The sequence below is a fragment of the Lutjanus erythropterus genome, chromosome 11, assembly GCF_056507025.1.
Source record: "Lutjanus erythropterus isolate fLutEry1 chromosome 11, fLutEry1.hap2, whole genome shotgun sequence".
Classification (NCBI taxonomy): domain Eukaryota; kingdom Metazoa; phylum Chordata; class Actinopteri; order Lutjaniformes; family Lutjanidae; genus Lutjanus; species Lutjanus erythropterus.
In genome coordinates, this window is record NC_139327.1 from 34,703,040 (window position 1) to 34,721,590 (window position 18,551).

Below are 18,551 nucleotides of genomic sequence, written 5' to 3' on the forward strand. Positions count from 1 at the left end.
AATGCATTGACTAAGCAGCAACGACACACAACACTCAGCTGCATTTAACGTCACCATGACAACCATGTCAACAATAATGTATTGCATTCATAACATGAGGTATGGGCTGGGCCGAGACTGACTTGCCATTTAGTCTGGATGCGGAGAAGCCCTGTCAATTAGGTCCTACCAGACAGGACAGTTGGAATTCACGTCATAAAACAATATACTACAGGACAGACTGCCAGGAAATGCAGTTAACATTTACTGGAAACCGAGTCGCACACAGCGGTGGATTGAGCTCTCAAACCAATCGCTTAATCGCCACTTGAATTTGCTATTTTAAACCTTGTGCACTACAATTCAGGTTATGTGGTTTTGTTTATTTTCTGTTCTGTTTTCAAGTTACCCAGAGACTTTATAACCAGATAAGACAGTCAGTATATAATAAAGATAAGAGAAGAAGAGAAGTGATACAGTAATGATCACTGATATGGCCCCTATAGGAAGTTTAATGACGTGTAACCAGTAACCACTGACATGTGCCAATATAGAATTAAAGATGGTATTCATTTAATTTCTGTTTTCATTATAAAGTGTTTAAGATTGAACATAACGCAACTATATTTGTTGTCATAGAACAATCATGAAGTCCAGTATCATCATTTTAGCTCTGTTTTTGTCTCCTCCAACTCTTGAGGGACATTTCTGGGTCTTCAGTTGCTAAATGCTTCACTGTGTTTGTGTTTAAGTTTGCCTGTCTGCTGTTGGGTGCTGAGCGGGTGGTGCATGGCGAGTGTTATCAGAACTTTTCTGTTGTCCACTGCAGCTGGAAAAAGGGAGTTGTGAGATCAGTGAAAATCAAATAAAACCAAAGACGCTAAAACATTCTGCAGAGCTGAGAAAAGCTGTAGAGTGGGTCAATTTAAGTGCCGTCTTTCACATTTAACATTTCAGGTTGTGTGTCTGTCCATCCGTCCCATTCCTGTGAATGCTCAAGATCGCCTTGACCAAATTTCTTCAAATTTGGCACCAATGTCCAGTTGGGATTGGGGATGAACTGATTCGAATTTGGAGGTCAAATGTCAAGGTCACTGTGATCTCACGTCCATCCCATTCTTGTGAAAGCAGTACCTCGAGGATGCCTTGACAAAATTTCCTCAAATCCGGATAGAAATGTCCACTTGAAGGTCAAAGGTCACTGTGATCTCACGTCCGTCCCTTTCTTGAATTCAATACCTCAAGAATGTCTTGATGGAATTTCTTCAAATTTGGTGAAAACCTCCACTTGGACAAAAGGACGACCTGACTAGAACTTAGAGGTAAAAGGGTAACTCAAGAATTTACACACTAATTATGACAAAGTCTTCACTACATGTATCACAGGAGTCTGGACAGACATGGATGTAAAGGTTCGCAAAGTCAAAACAATAATTCTAGTTCCTCGTTTTAAAAAAAGATGATCATGGTACTGAGAGAGTGCTGATGCTTTTGCTTCACATCTTTGCCCACCTCTTTTCTTTTCCTCCATCAGAAAAAAGCTGCCTCCATTGTCGTCCTTTGTCTTGTCCTCTCCTCCCACCACCTTGACCTTGACCAAGGTCTCACCTCTGCACAGATAACTGACGTAATGAAGTAAACCAGTTCTGAGTTTACTCAGATCAATGCTTAAGCTCTTACCTCAAAGAAAGGTAAACACTCCTGTGTCGGAGGCGTCATTCCTGAGAACAATCGGAGGCTGTTCATAAGTTCCTCCCTCGGTCAATAAAGAGGCCTCCAAGTCCAAGGCTTTCATTGCATCACACCCACAATTCACTGGTACAACCTAAGTACAAGTTCAACTATGACTACAATAGTAAAAAACACCCACCCCATTACTTTAATTATTATCATCACAGTTATCATCATCATCACAACGGTATGCTCCTCATCATCATCTTTGCCTTTCATTAATTACCATCATCATGATTCATTTCCTTACCCTTGTGATATCTTTCTAATGCAGTCAGTATATTTTTTTCCCCACAAATGATTACAAAAAATAAAACAAATGAAAATGAGCTAAACAAACATTACTCACAACCGCCCACCCTCTGATTATTTCCTAACAGGTCAGCCCTAGAGGCCTGGATGTAATGGACGTTTCTGCAGGACGTGAGTGCCTTTTGCTCAGTGCCAATGCAGGAAGCGAGGCGAAAATTACAGGTGTGGTGGTTGAGCATGGACATGTGGATGGACATTTAACACTGCAAATCAAGAGTTACCATCTAGAAATGACTGTCAAAGTGTTGCAAGTGGACGAGTCAAAACAACGCATTGCCCCACTTGCAGGACGACGCTGACCAGCTCCTGGTTCTCGTTGGTACTGCACATGTTCTGGTTGCAAAAAACCAAGATGAAAACGTCCATAATGCCAAGCTTGTTAACTATCCTTCACTTCCATTGTGTATTTGTCACAGACACCATATTTCCCTACCTTAACTGCTCTATGCAAATATTTGAGACAATCGCTGGCATTGAATGTTAAAAACACCAATGAACATTATCCAGACATTATGTAGATTCATCCAGTATCAACACTCTGTCTGCTGATTGAGTTGAATGGTTACTCATGCAGCTTTTAGGACTAAATTGTACTAATTCAATGACATTTCTTAGTGTTACATTTACAAGAAGTTTGGTGGTCGGCTTTCGCTCACTGTTTCTAACATACGAAAGTTTTTGGCTTCTCTTCCTTCCTCTGTTCTTATTACATTAAGCTGCTTTAATGGAGGGGGAAATAATTACTTTAAACAGACTTGAATGAATCAAACCAGGGTAAAAATTTGATACTCACTCAGACACATCCATGCAGACGTTTGACCTCCATCAATCCAGCAGGCGATGACAACATGTGGTTTGCTTTATCATCATCTGTAACTGTCTTTCCGCCTCCTCCACTGTCTGCAGTTTGTCTTTGAAGTCTGGCAGCAGGGGAGTAATTGTCCAGAGAGTCTACGTACACCTGAGGCTGACAATGTGGAGTCCTTTTCATGGTGTTCTGCAAATTCATCCTCAGTGCTCATGAGAGCAAACCTTAAAAAAAAAAAAAAAAAAAAAAATTAAACTTATAATTTCTTTTGTCAGTGCTACGGCACAGAAGTTGTAGGGAGTTGGTCAGGATGGAGAGTCTGGTAGACACCAGAGATCATGGTTCCCATCCTGTGAGTGGTTAGGTTAAGGCAACAAAAGCAGGTTAGCAAGTTAACTGTTTGTTTGTTTGTTTTTCAGTAATCAACAAGAACTCAATCACAGAGTCATGTTTAGTGTCAGAGTTTAAAGAGTTTTTTTTTTTTTTGGTTTTGGTTTTGGTTCTATGTTCTGCCTTGTGTTTCCACTGTGTTTTACAGACCCACATCATTTTGAATATTTGTTGTGAAGTTGTTTGTGCATTGCCAGCGTTGATCTTTTGTGGGACACACAACAGTGAAAGACTGAGTACCTTAACATCCCACGTTTACATGAAATGACATTTAAACATCAACCTCTTTGAATTAACTTGGATTTAGTGCCACCTCTTTTTGTCCAGTGCACCAAAGAGGAGAGTGAAAACAAAAGTAGAAACCCATAATAATGGCGACACATTAAAGAGTCATTGCAGTACTTTTAAACCTGGGCCTAATTTTTACATATTTTTTGGTCTAAATGACTATTAGGTGGAAAAAGGGGCTGCAATGTCTGTAAAGTAATCTCTGGGGGCAAATGCACCATGTTAAAGCAATAAGATTATAAGATATGTATATGAAAGATCCAAAAAAAACAAAAAATCATTGAATGCAAAGTCTTCTGTGTGTCACTTGTGTCAGTGCTTCAGTGATTGTGACAGCGATCAGGGTGTGTGAGGCACAAGGCCAGCTGACAAATGCCAAACCTCAAAGATCAGTTCTTAAAACCGAATGACAACTGGAAGCTGAACCGGAAACAGCTTGAAAAAATGATTACAGTCACACCCTCACCACAAAGGTGCATAAGACGGATGCAGATTGGCAACATAGCTTGTTAACATTGTTGACATTTGACGGAGACAGGAGACCCGGTCTGTAGCCGGCCCTGAAGAGGACCCTCCACCACCAACAGCCCCCCCAAGAGCACGGCAGGGGTTAATACTGGAGGCTGTCTGATGTCTAGACGAAGCAGATAGCATCAGTCGGTTCCTCTCCAGCACACAGGAGCCAAAAAACGCTGACCATTGTCTGAAACTCACTGTCCACTAACTCAACACCAATAAATGTCAGGGAGTTTCTTCTTAAATGCTATAAATGCAGTGCAGGTTGTTTCTCAAAAGTGCCTCCACAAATATTTTATAAGATTTTTACTTTTATAACATTTGTATTGACATGCTACAAATTGTTCCTTCAATTTTCTTTAATTGTAAATGTAAATTGCAATTCTTCTAAATTTGCTATGATTTGTCTCAGCTTCTCTTTTATAATTTATTTATTATCACTGTTTTAGTCTTGCCGCCACCTTTTAGCACTCTTTTTGCTTTGCTGTGAGATGATCCTCCCTGTCTTCTGTCACATTTTCCCTGCACACTGAAGAAAGAGACAACAGTAAGAGTAAAGAAAAGAAACAGATCTCACCACCTTTTCCTCCTGAAGTTAACGTTATTAACGTTTCCTGGGTCATCTGATCACAAGCGGGCAGCTCTAAGTAAAGGTCCGAATGCATCCAAGACACATTTAGATCCGATCACTCAGACCACATCAGCAGGTGGTCCAGGCCTCACATGGCCATATTCTGTGTATACAAAGTGTATACGAATGTGTCCTGAGCCACACTGAAGGACCACCTACTCAACTGATTATCATCCAGTATGCATGGGTCTTCAGGCATTTTCCCCCTGATGCTCAGGTTATCATTGCCACTATAAAACAAGGGCATCATTTTTTTGTCGACATTAAAAACATTTAGTTAATATCAAATTTCAGGTAATTATCAATGACTGTTCCAGCATATTTGTACTGCTCAACAAATCCAATGCCAGTTCCTTTGATGACAGCCTGAGATGGTAGATAGGATACTCTCATTCCAGTCTACACCGGATGCACTGCTGGTAAAAGTCCTGCCATTGCTTGCTTCAAGCCTGTAAAATACATGGGCGCTGCTCTGGTTTATTGCCGTTCATCTCTGGTCTCAAACCAGTGACCTCATTTCAGCTTCAAGGCAGCAGCACCCACTGGTTCCTCGGTGATCACCCAGTGCAGATGTAGATCAGATTATTTATCTCTAACAGCTGATGATTACATTTCGAAAGATGTTTAGAAACAAATGTAAGAGTATAAAACAATATGATTTTTCAATATCATCTGAGCTGTTTTTTGCCATATTGAATGCTTTTATGTTGAGTCATTACGAGTATTTCTGCAGAAGACGTTGGGCAATTCTCTTGAGATGAAGGCAGCCCACTCACATACTCTGTCACAGGTGTGGTGACAGCATGTGTGGCAAAAGTTGAAGTGTAACTGCACGCGAAGTCTAACCGGTTGATTCCACCAAGCACAGCACGCCCGCACCACGGTTCTGATCCGTCCTCCACACGGCTGCAAGCTCCACCAGCAGTGTTTCAGAAGCATTTCAGCAGTGGAGCATTTTTGCCTGCCTGATTATGTTTACTTGCTCAGATTTTATTGATTAGGTCCTCTTTCATTGCTCTTTGTGCTTCTACCATGAATAAGCAGGGTACATGGTTAGACAGTTTATTTTCTGTCTGTCTTTATGATCGTGAGTCTGTCTCTTTTATTTTATTTCTCCTTCACTTTTCTGTGTCTGACTTCCTGCCCGTTCAATCTGCTCTGTGCTAACTGACGGGGCATCTGTCAAAAACAGACTCAGTGCATATTTGTAGCGGAGCAGAGAGCCGCTTCTGGGACCCGCTGCAGCACTTCTGGTGGAACCACAAATGCTGTCTAGAATGGCCGCACATTGGTCCAGCTGCCAACACTGCTGACCTGGAATTTGCGAGTAAGCCCAACTCCACTGCACTACAAGTTTGAAAAACGTAAAAAAAAGTGCAGTCTGTTGGGCAGCTGCTGTCAGACCTGCATTATAGCTAGCTGAGCTAAAGCTAGCAGCCCAGAGAGTCTGCTCTGTATGCTGTGTGCCCGTCTCTTTCCAAGGAGGTGTCACTACATTGCTGTTTCGGATCAACAAGGGAACAAATGCAGTTTGGTGGAGCATATATATGAAAATAAGCACTGTTTCACCTCGAGAAGGGGGCTGTGGGAGATGGGCTGCCCAACTGGGATCGCAGGGCGTCGATCTTCATTTTTAAATATATACTTCATGACGTTTAGCCAGTGGCGGACTCAGGCTTTCTGGGGAACAGGGGTAAAACAAAGAAGTGTATGCATTAGTGAACCAGTGAGGATTAAGAAGTTGCCACAGTCATTTTACTTCCCCACTCGTTATGCAAATAGACACGTTTGCTGATGTTTTTAACTTCGGCTCACTGGGACAAATGGACACAATGTTTTCTGCACAAAGAAATACTTAAATTAGATTTTGATTGGTCAGTGACAGAATTCTTAGATCTGTAATTTCTCTACAGCAGACAGTTGCTATGTATAACAGACCGCTGCTATGGACGCAGTTCTGATCATAGGAACAATAAAATCTTTGTTAAATCACTAACATCTTTTTGGTATAAGGCTTGCTGAATTCACAAGAAGGACCTAATAATTAAGAATTTTATGTAGATGATGATGTTGATGTTTTTAAAGAAGTGCATCACATTTTATCCACCATAGGTGCGGCCAAGGCACTTTTGTGATGAAAAATTTAGTAAGAAGAATGTGTTTCATCAAAGTACTGTGGCATAATTTAGTTTATACCGCGGAAGACATGTTTAGGTGTGCTACAGAGTTTTTCTCAAGAAAATTAAGCAAGCATCTTATTTCACAGCAGCACTTCATACCGTACGCTACAGGTCATGTGCACTCTAATGCAGAAGACTCGTTACACAAGAAGTTTCAAGGTGTGTGCCTTCATTGCTGGTATTAACGGAAATCAAAGTATGTAGTATTACAGTAATCCTTCACCTGAAGTCCTTTTGTTAACAAAGTGGTTATGCCGTCGAGGTAAATCACCTGGTATGAGAGGTTTCAGAGAGGTGACCTCTGTGTAAGAGCACCACACCTCAGTATTTTCCTTTTTAGAAGCTCTGACACATCAAGAAACTCACTGTGAAGACCAGAGCCGACAGCCATATTTGCAGATCCAGGAGAACGGAGGATTTTGAAACCAAAGAGTGGGGTCTCGATTTCCTCCTGCAGAAAAATTTCACTTTCATAGACATAGTTTGCTGCATTCTAGTGACTTTTAAAGACTGGACTGACAGACTGGTGCATTTAGCTTTACTTTGTTCAATTTCAAATTTTGATTACAATAACACAGAAAATTAATTTTCAAGTATTTTTCTAAAGGTATATGAGGCTAAGTCTGAAATAGGGCTAATGCATATGCAATACTGTAAAAAGGTGATATATTAAACTGTATTAATGTAAAGATACAATAGACATAAAATCTGAATCAGGGTGTAAACAGCTACATTGGCTTTTCCACCCAGGTGCAAATAGCAGGGAGCAGGGAGTACCCTGTCCAGTGTCCAAATTACTGGTTTATTCTTAACAAACTTTTTAAATGTTTGGAAACATGTTTAATGAGTTTTTTTTAAATCAAATTTCTGCTTTTTATAGTTGACAGTCTGCATACAGCGACCCATGAGGAGGGAAACACTCCAACAGAGAGAACTGTGACTTGTTCTTTTGATTACAGTTATGACTGTCTCCTGACTGATCAGCAGTTTCATCTGATGTTCGAGGTCTCACCACACAGTCAGAGCAGCATGTGTAGCCAACATGAGCTGACACGAAACTTAAGCAAGAAAAATTCCTCCTAAACCTTCATGCATTTTTCTCCTCTTTGTCTTCAGGTGGAGCTTCCTCTTTTGATCGATAAGCATTGACCACAACAGCACGTCACATCAATGAATACCAAATTTGGTGAAATAGTTTTTCTAACTGTGATATTTTATGTTCGTTGTAGGTTTATTAATTTTTGGTCCAACAGTTGCTTCTTTAATGACAGTAATTATGCAGCTCGAAATGAACTTTTTAAAGGATGTGATTCACACTCAGACTTTAAGTTAATTGTAACCTATTCTGGGGTGTGTGTTTTTACCCAAATGTATCTTTAATTAGATTATGTCCTTTTTGTTTTTATCTCTAACTGTAATGAAAAACAGTTCCTTTTTGTACCCAAATTACATATATAATATGATTACATGTGATCCATTACCTGGCCTTTGTGTGATATCGTGAGACTTTGGTGAATCCCTTTAAAACACCACATAACAACACAGACTAACTAACCAATCGAGGCAGCGACAGACCAGCAACTCCCATTTTCTGTCAAGTAAAATTACTAATTTCACCAAAGGAGTTTGGTTGCTTTGGAGTAAGCAATATATGACTTATGCAAGTTCTGTTTCCCGTCACAAAAGGCGGTCTGACGGCAAGATAAAGATAAGTATAAACTAATATAGATTTTTTTAAGTTGACCTTTTTTTAACTGTTTTGTTGCTGACTCTGTCCACAGCAGTACATTGCTTAGCGTCCACTGCTTTCTGCTTCTCTAAACTCTTGGCGTGCCCGGCATTTTTGTTATTTTTGTCTCTATCTAACAAAAATTAAGTGAGATTTCTGGTGTATTTCTGGGTTGTAGTCATAAAAGCATTATCACACAATGAGACCAGATGAACCAAAAAGAGATACAAAGGTACCCAATCAGCTCCTTACAGACGTGCTGTATTATAAAGGTCGGTGAGTAAGAAAGCTCATGTGTGTTTCAGTGAATTTTCGAGTCTTGTCGGCGGAGATCTGGAGGGCGTTAACCAGCTGTGTGTGTGGAAACCATGTCCTTATTTGCCCTCTGCTTTACAACACACCACCATGAGGGAGACAAAGAGGAATGCAGCGTATCCAGTGTCTTCCCTCATCCTCAGATGTGGCTTCCCATCTGATATGGTGATAAAGCGTGAAAAAAACTAAATAAATGCTCAGTTTATTTCCCCTTCTATCTGCCTTGCTGTTTTTTTTCACTCCTTCTTTCTCTCTTTGTTCGTTTACTCTGCACTGTACACACACGTGTTACAAATGTGCACACGCAAATTACAATTGACAAAATCTAAGTGGTTATACAGGTTTATCTTATGTAGTGCGAGCTGCAGCCAGCTGTTGTGATCTTGTTTCATTTTCTCTAGGTTTTTATTTTGCCTACTGTGTTATCTGATACAGTTGAAAAGTGTTTCTGCTGCATGACTGGAAAATCATCCGTTTTATCAAGTCATTCAATCTGGTACTCATTTGACTTCCATGTAAAAAAGCAAAGTACATAAATAAAGGGTTTCTAGTACACACGGTCGGAGATAAACAGAATTTGAGGAGCAAATGCAAAAAAAAAAAAATTGATTTCCTTTTTTCTTTTTACTTTTATCTGTTTCATCATACAAATCAACCAGTTAATAGCTCATGGGATTCTACAGAATTCAATCTTTATTCAGATTTCATTATACATGCCTGTTTTACACATTAATGACTCTACTTATCATGCAGGATTTGTATAACATGGTGAATCAAAGAGTGATGCAACGCATGAGAGTGAAGGAGCCTCTACAGGAAACTGAGGAGAAAGAACACGCCTGCAGCAAGAGTCTCTTCTTACGGGCTTTGTCATGACAGGTTTATGGGTTATTTGTCTTCGAGATGCAATATTGAAAAGCTGCATCATCATCAGCAACATTAAATAAATGAATAAATTCCAGCTTTGCATAGTTTACATGCATGTGCATGTAATTCTTTTTTAATACCATGCAGTTGTCCCCTTTTGACAACATCAGAGGACCAGTCTCCTTTGGCAAAATCTGTCATTTTACTTTGTTGTAGGTTTATTAATTGTTGGTCCAGTAATTCCTTCTACATAACCTGGTTACATGTAATCAATTACTCCCAAACCCTGGCTACATTTAGAATATTTAACATCGCCCTTATATAAGCCAGATATCACTCTTTTCTCACCAAACAGACTCCGTGGAGGAAATAAGAAGTTTTACCTCACATAACTCAGGAGTTGTTGGTCCACCACCGCCTTGATCGGCTAGTTTGTTTGTTATTGTGGGACTTCTGTGAATCTAAACTGACCTTTTAAAGTTAAGATGAAATGAAAAATGTCTTTGTAACTCTTCATGATCACTTCCCCAGCTGTATTGCACACACATTTGATGACATATGCTAAAAAGAAATCAGTTTCTTTGTATTTTGATGTGAAAATCATGGTAAAACTAAATCATGACACCCACCTGTCTATCTGTCTTAAACTTAAAACTAAGGCAGATTTGATTATCTTGCAGCAACCGTATTGGTTTATTGATCTGGAGAAAAATCCTTCTGGTTTTCCCTCCAGCTGTTCCAAGTTTCTGCAAACTTAGCTGCCATTATAGCGGGCAACAGAACAGCAGCAGCACTCCAGCAAACACAGCCAGACCGGGACTGAACCTGACCTGAGGTCACTTACAGTTTCCTGACGCTTTCCAGAGCATCCTGTTAGCTTTAGTTGTTGCTAAAGTGCTGTGACATGTCCCTCCTTAGCTGCCTGCTTTTACAGGAAACACATCAACATGCGGAAGCAAACAGCACTTTTGTTTCTGTCTTATGTGGACTTTAGCCCACTTAAGTCACACAATAACACTAACTAACTAACAAATGAAGGAAGATGTAGACCAGCAACTCCTGTGTTCTGTGAGGAAAATGAGCAATTTTGCAAAAGGAGCCTGGTGGCTTTGGAGACAGAAAAAATTAGCTGAAAACTTAGCTTCCAGGCTAGTTCTCCTCACTGCTTCTCCAAACCAGGGGTGTATCAACCACCATTTACCGTAGGTAATAGACTGACTACGGTTAAATACCTGGCTTCAGATATTTTGAACTATCCTTTCAAGTAGCTTTATGATTGTTAGAATAGTCTTATTGCACAACAGTATTCTGTATCAGCTTGTTCTGACAGTTACACTGACTGAAATGTTCAAAGACAAAACTCTATGTGATGAAATAATCCAGGCATAAAAAAGAAAAACACAAAAAAAACCAAAGAGACATATTTGTCATCTTTGGAAGCTTTAGGATCTCCAGAATTTAACAGAAAGTTCTGTGGGTTCGAATCAAATACAGCTGCACAGCCTGAGTTTGTAATGACGGAGGCTTGAAACACATCCTGTCACCAGCCTTTTGTTGTCTACAAAGACAGAAACACTGAGATATTAAATGATAGCAGACATTTTGACAATTCCGAAATCAATTTCAGTAGAATAATTCAAAAAGCACTATATAGAAAACACTGTGGGATATGTTTTTAGGAATATGACAAACCTCAAAATGCATTTGAACATGTATAGTTTACAGCACGTCCTTTCAACTACAATATTTTTAAAAGGGCCAGATTTGCAAAAAGTTAAATACCAAGGGGCTGGACGTTGATGGATTGTTAAAGGTTCAGTGAGCGTGGTTTACAGTAACTGCCTCGAATCACTTATTTCCCTGGAGCTGTTGCACAAACTGTTCACTGTCTGTGTGAGATGAAATATGTTTAAGTTAATGATGATAATGCGTCATTGGCGGTTGGATTTAGGCCAGATTTGGAGTCTAATGATGATTTACAACAGCAGATCAGGTGCTAAACACGGTGAAGATACCTGTCTACATGTCTACGTGTGGGGTTTTTGTGCCAGAGGACTGATCGAGTATATTAAGCGATATTTGGCAAATTTCTTATGGAAGTGGTTGGGATGTATTGAGTTGATGGGTGAACAGCGAATCATGCAGCTGGAGTGGTTTGAGCATTTTTTCTGAGTGAGCAAACACAATGCTTTTAAGCTGAGCGCTTCATGCTCGAAGCATAGAGACTGTGGGTGGAGTAAAATTTTTCAGTCATTCCTCACGGTATGATTGTTTGCCTAATATATGCACAACAAAAGTTACATAAATCTATTTTAAGAGCTGTAATTAAATCTTAATCATCGATAATGTCAGTCACAGATCTGGTTTCGTGGCTCCAGCTTGTGTACCTCCTAAAATATCAAATTATTGCATAAAACTAACAAAAGATTTCTCAGCAAAACCCTGGCGTGGAAGTAACTAATTACAAATACTCACTTTGGGGGTACTTAAACTTTTATGAGTAGATTTTTCAAATCTGTACTGTTACTCAGATATCTGATTTGACCTTGTTTTGTCTTGCAGAGCCATTTGTTGAGTAAATAGAAAATCAGGAGGGTTGGCAGGTATGGTTCTGGTTCTGTGTCGTACAGCTTCACAGAGCTGCTAACATAGATGTAGACTGTTAATCTCTGAAATTAAACTCTATATTTGTGGCATATTTTTGATATTCAGAAGGACCCGAACAGGTTTGAATCGCTAAAAACTGGTTTGGGAGGTCAGAAAGTATTGACTGATGAACACATAGTTGGTTTTGGTCTTTTAGATTTCGTTTACCAAAAGAAAACTAAAGATTAACATCACCAGCCTTATGCTAAAGATAGCAGACAGGTTATCCATCCAGCTGTGTTAAACCTCCATGCTGGTGATGGAGTTATTATGCAAAACTCGGCAGGTATGTTTAATAGCCGACGTGGAATTTCTCTCAGTGACATTTGTTTAACATGAATGAGGAACTGTATCTACTCTTTCATCGCGGCCCGTCATGCTCTACTGTGACACCTATTATTATACTCTGCAATTATGCAGGCCGACCAGTGGGACGAACTAGAGCAGATCAGAAAAGTTTACTCGCCATAAACACAGTCCCACATCGGCGCTGAATTTTCTCACGGTTTACAATCGCACATGAGCCAACGGTACAGTGCGGCCTGACAAGCGGTAAACTGACACAATCAGACAATAACGCCCCGGTGTCTGCTCCAATCAGGTTTGACAAGTGAATCCCCATCTGTAATAACAAACTGCCAAACAAATGTTTCCCCCATTATGTGGAGAAACTTCAGACATGATGTGAATCGTCTGACAAAATACACTCATTTGTATCACCTTTTATAATACTCAAAACAACTGTAACACTGTTCATATAACTTTTATAATTCATCTGTACAACATTACTTAAATTTTTTACCTGATCTTCATAATATTCATAATAACTGTGATACTAATTATCATTTTTGTTCCTGCATACTCTGCATGTAAATAACAAAAAAACTTGAAATTGTTTGCTCCTGGTCTTTGTAGCAAACAGTCTTTATGGTATCACGCTGATTCCACATGAGAAAAATACATTGAACTAATTGTTTAATAGGACATTTCACCCCAAAATCAGTATTTCCACCCCTGGCTTGTAGTGTTATCTCTCCATGCAGATAATTTTAGTGTGAGTTGCAGAGTTTTGGAGATATGACTGACTTATTTCCAGCATACTGGAACTAAAACGCACCCAGCTTGTGCTCGAAGCACCAAAAAATTACATTTGAAAATCTCAGCAGCAATGTTTCTTTTCAGAAATCATGATCTAGTTACGCAAGATAATCCACAGACCTTGCTGTGGGCAGTTTCATGTACTACTTTCTTTTGTTGGTAGAATCTACTGGAATTACTTTCTATCTACTAAAAAGAAAGTAGTTCAGACATGAAAGTGTTATGTTAGATTTAGAAGTGGTTTATTAGTGGACAGCGATTTGAGATGAACCATCTTGTTTTTGAGGGGGTCCAACACAAAACATACAATATGATACAGCAGACACAATCACACACAACATACATAAACACACAGAAAATAAAGATACCACAGAACATATGGTGCAATAATAATAATAATAATAATGATGATGATACAGGGAAGACCTACATGGAAAGACAGTATCAGACAGTATCTGGGAAACGTAACAGCTGATTCATTCCTGTTGTCTGATCCAGCAGCAGAAGAGCTGACCTCAGTGTTTTTGTCGGTACTGAGCACAAAAGAAAATGCAGCAAATGGTGGAAAGTTTTAATCACAATTTCCTTGTTAATCACATCCTAAGACATCCTAAGGTGACGTCTTTGATTTGCTTCTTTAGTCCAGATGGCAGTCCGAAGCTCAAAGACTCTGGCCGGGCAGCAAACTCTCATACTTCAGAAGATGAAGCTAGCAGATGCTCGACATCGCCGACTGGAAAATGTTTGATCGATCAGTCATCAGGGTGGTTGGCAATTAATCTTTTCCTGATCAGCTGTTCGATTAAGTAACAGTAACACCGGTGGCTGCTCTGCTTTGGTTCATTCGTAGGGTTCGAGGGTGAAGGTGGAGTGAGTTGGATAAAAGGAAACAAGGAAAATGGGGTGAGGCAAAGAAACTATTACATAAATTCTGTCCTGCCTTGCGTTGTGTCACATTTATGATTATACTGTTGCCTCTCTGACCTGTTATATAAACAAAAAATAGTTGGTCACAGAAAAATCCTGGGCATAAAAGACAACTATTTTGTGATCATTTAGGATTTATGATAGTTTATTTCATTAATGAGTGGTATAAATCCGGACCTTACACCAACATTATGAAAATCCGTTGATATTTAGGAGATTTTGCTAAATAAGTAATAGGACAAAACGACGAGTTTCTCTGTGACCGTGTCCCCGCTGCATCTGTGCCTCCAAATACAGTGATCCTCCAGCTCATGAAGACTGAGGCATTCCTCATAAGCTTGTGCTAAAGATAAAGACGGCAGGGACAGATGAATGAAGCGAGCGCCAAAATTAGTGTCATCTGTCACCGCTGACAAAAGAAAGTGCGTTGCATCAGTATTTGATGCTTGCAGCTGTTTAAAACAGTCTCATCACTCCTATCTCAAACTGTATTTGTGCAAGGACACTATCTTCATTTCCCAGGTATGGGTGTGGTGTCTCTTTGCAAAGTAATAATAGAAATGCTTTTTTGAGGGCTACTATACATTCCTGTCTGTAAAATAAATAAGCATGTGCATTGTTTTACAAACAGTGAAGGGCAGAAGTTTATCCTGTTTCATCTGGGTGGAGCCAGGCAACTGAAACGCCAAGAAAATTACACAGCTGGATGTGTCACATTTAAATAACAGTGTTTATTTCACATGACCGTAAGTGAAAATTCTGCCCCCTAACGTATTTTTAATGTAATGTCTCAGGAGAAGACGCCCAGACTACTCATCTTGTAAAACATGGAAAAGCAACAAAACAAAGGAAGTGAAGGAAATAACTTTGACAAGAATTAAAAACAACTTTGTGCCTTTGTAGGTGTCTGTCTTTGTCTCTTTGTTTGTTGTCTTATCACATCACCGACTCCCTGAACAACCTGTTTTCAAAAATAATTTTTTATTGGACTTTACTTCACTGTTTACTTCACTTTTGCAAAATGCGTTTATTTTACTGTTTGTCTGGCATAAAACAACACACTCGATTTTTTGATCACACACACATAATCTTTACGTTGTTTATTACATGGCTTTGTTAAATACTCGATTCTGATTGGTCAGTTACAGCATTCTGAGGAGTGTTATTTCTGTATAACAGACTGTTGCTATGAGGAACAGACCGTTGCTATGGACACAGTTCTGATCGTTGACTTTGGAGGAGCAATAAAATAATTGTTAAATCGCTAAAATCATTTTAAAATTAAAATCATTGCCTTTTTTGCACATAACCATGTAACGTACAATGAGCAGGTTACAATTGCGAAATATAGGCATAAAATAATTTTAGAATTAATATTCTGTGGCACATAAATGTGTGCCAAATGTTTTTTTAGTAAGTAACCATGTAATAAGCAGGAAGATGTACAGTGTGCTGGTCATTATTGTGAAATAATTCAAGACCCCGATGTCAGGATTTATTTTACAATAACAACACACTCACTGTACATTATCCCTCACTTATTACATGACTTTGTTACATACTTGATTCTGATTGGTCAGTTAAGCATTCTAAGGTTTGTTATTTCTGTATAACAGACTGGACATAGTTCTGATCACAGACTCTAGAGAAGCAATCAAATCATTTTTTAAATCCATAAAAAGTAACAATAATAATAATAAATCTAAATATGTTGTGGTTTATTTTACAATAATGACCTGCTCACTGAACATCATCCTGTTTTATTGCTGTAAATGAAACAATTATTGTGTGTAGCTGTAATTACTCACCATGACTAAAGCGTTATCAAATACTGAACCTGCCATGACAAGCATTGAAATACACAGTCATATCAACTTTTCACTATTTCCTGTGTGTACATGTGCAAACATAATGATCACACTTTCAAAGAGAGGGAGACATGACCAAAGACGTTAGTCCGCTAAGTTATATTACAACGGTTCTTTGCTTTTCCTGTCATTTTATACAGTTTTTTCCTATTGTAAAAACTAATTAAGTTTGGAACAAATAAGATGCAAAATAAGTTGCAAAAGTAACGCCATTGATCAGCCATTATTGTCAGCCACATCCTACATTTTACCTGCCAATTCCACTATTTCACAGACTGTTGTTGCACACAATAGGTTTCAACTGTGTGCGTGATCACAGGTGAACTTTATCAGCGTGACTCATTTATTTCTTTTTGTGCGACGGGATTCACATCATTGCAAAAAACACGAAAGTAAGGAACATGATCTGGAAACAAAAATAAAGAAAAAGGTCTATGCTTGGCAGGAAGTCATCAGAACAAAAGAGAGGCGTAGATAGATAGATAGATAGATAGATAGATAGATAGATAGATAGATAGATAGATAGATAGATAGATAGATAGATAGATAGAAATGCATTACTTTGAAGACCCAAAGATATCAAAGTGTCAAAAAGTTTTGCCATCAAAGGTTTTATAACTTAAAGCTTTGATAGCAAGTGCAGAGGACAGTGTGGTACTGTACTTTATTGAGTCCAAATTAATAAATAAATACACCGTAAATACACATCAACAGTAGAAGAGAGTGATAAATAAAAAAATAAACACAATAAGTAACTAAATGCATTAAAATAGCTCAACACAGAGTATAAAAAAACCTTGGCATAAGATAAGATGTAATTTTAATGGTCGCCTGTAGAAAGAAACAGAAATGGAATCCAAAATAAATACGATAAAAATAGAATAACTGTGAATGTGCAATGTACAAATGTTAAAGTCTCACAGATTGTTTTTATACGTGTGCAATATATCAGAGAAATACAGACAGGCAACCCTGTAAATATCATAAGATATGTATCTATAAAATATCTATAGATACACAGTATAAGGAGTATACAGGAACACACTATACTAAAATATTAATAGGATAAAATACTATAATTAAAAGGTGTGTGTGTGCGTGTGTGTGTGTGTGTGTGTGTGTGTGTGTGTGTGTGTGTGTGTGTGTGTGTGTGTATGCGGCGCATGTGAGAGGACAATACTTTGATGCCCTCCAGTTGTTTTTCCTCTCAGGTGAGTCCCTCCCTCCTCACAGCTGATTGGACAACAACACTCATCCTCTGCTCTGATTGGCTGTCTTTACTCGCCGCCGCCTGCAGGTAGCAGGTCCATACTTGAGCTCAGGTAAAACCTACCTGTGGGTCAGAACAGAGGGGAGGACTGTGGGATTATTACGTAGTTTTCAGCTCCAACGCGACACAGTAAGAAAAAAAAACTCGTTTTACGTGCTTGTCACCCAGATTCACAAGAAAATAATTTTGTTTAAGAGATATTTTTAATGGCAACGAGTGTAGGACTGGCCATGAATCCGCCGCACACGACAGAAGAAAGGGCGGTTTTCACGCAGCTGAAGCCGGTGAGGATGTCGGGAGGAGCGGACGGCGCTGAGGACACGTCCGTGTTTGAGGACGTCAAACCCGCGGTGAGAGTCTCTGACGACCCGCTGAGGACGGAGCTCCGGCCTCTCCGGGTGTTTTTTAACAACTGTCCATTATTTCTTTACCTTCGCCTTCACGTCTTAACAGGCAGTGTGGCTGCAGGTCCCGCTTCAGTCAAAGTAAAAAGTCGTTTTGAGGATAAACAAAGCTGCCAACAAGCATTTAATTACCGCTGAGCTGCACTTTTCTACCATTTGTCAGGCTGCTTTTACCTGTGAAAGTAGGCAGCAGCTCACCTGTACAGGCAGGTTAAAGTCCTGCAGACACCTGACATGTTAGAAACGCAGGTAAAGTTCACCTGGAAGCTGTGTGTGGAGCAACTAGTGGCAGCTCTGCACTACAAATGATTCAAATCAAACTTTATTTGTACTTTTGTCATTTAAAGAATGATTTTGGTGGATTAAGGTTTAAGTTTGTATTAATTTATGTTGTTTTTAAGATTTTATTTATATACTTGCATTCATCGCACACAACAGACTTACATTTTTTGATTTAAATATGCTTTGGAAGCTAATTACAGTTTTGACCAGCTTATTATAGTTCAAGTTGATCACTGTTTGAGTTTCTTTGCCAACAAACAAGCTTTGTATACACGCTGTGTTGATATTAACATATTGAGGTTAATACCAA

General features: G+C 39.1%; 1 protein-coding gene across 1 annotated transcript in view; it reads left to right on the top strand.

The window, feature by feature from the left end:
• Nucleotides 1-17,626: 17,626 nt before the first annotated feature.
• klf5l (Kruppel like factor 5 like) overlaps nucleotides 17,627-18,551 on the top strand; it is a 37,313-nt gene continuing 36,388 nt past the window's right edge. Inside the window, exon 1 of the mRNA XM_084730017.1 lies at nucleotides 17,627-17,905. Within this exon, the coding sequence (XP_084586143.1) occupies nucleotides 17,762-17,905 (144 nt within the window). The 5' untranslated portion in view covers nucleotides 17,627-17,761. The remainder of the gene's footprint in view (nucleotides 17,906-18,551) is intronic.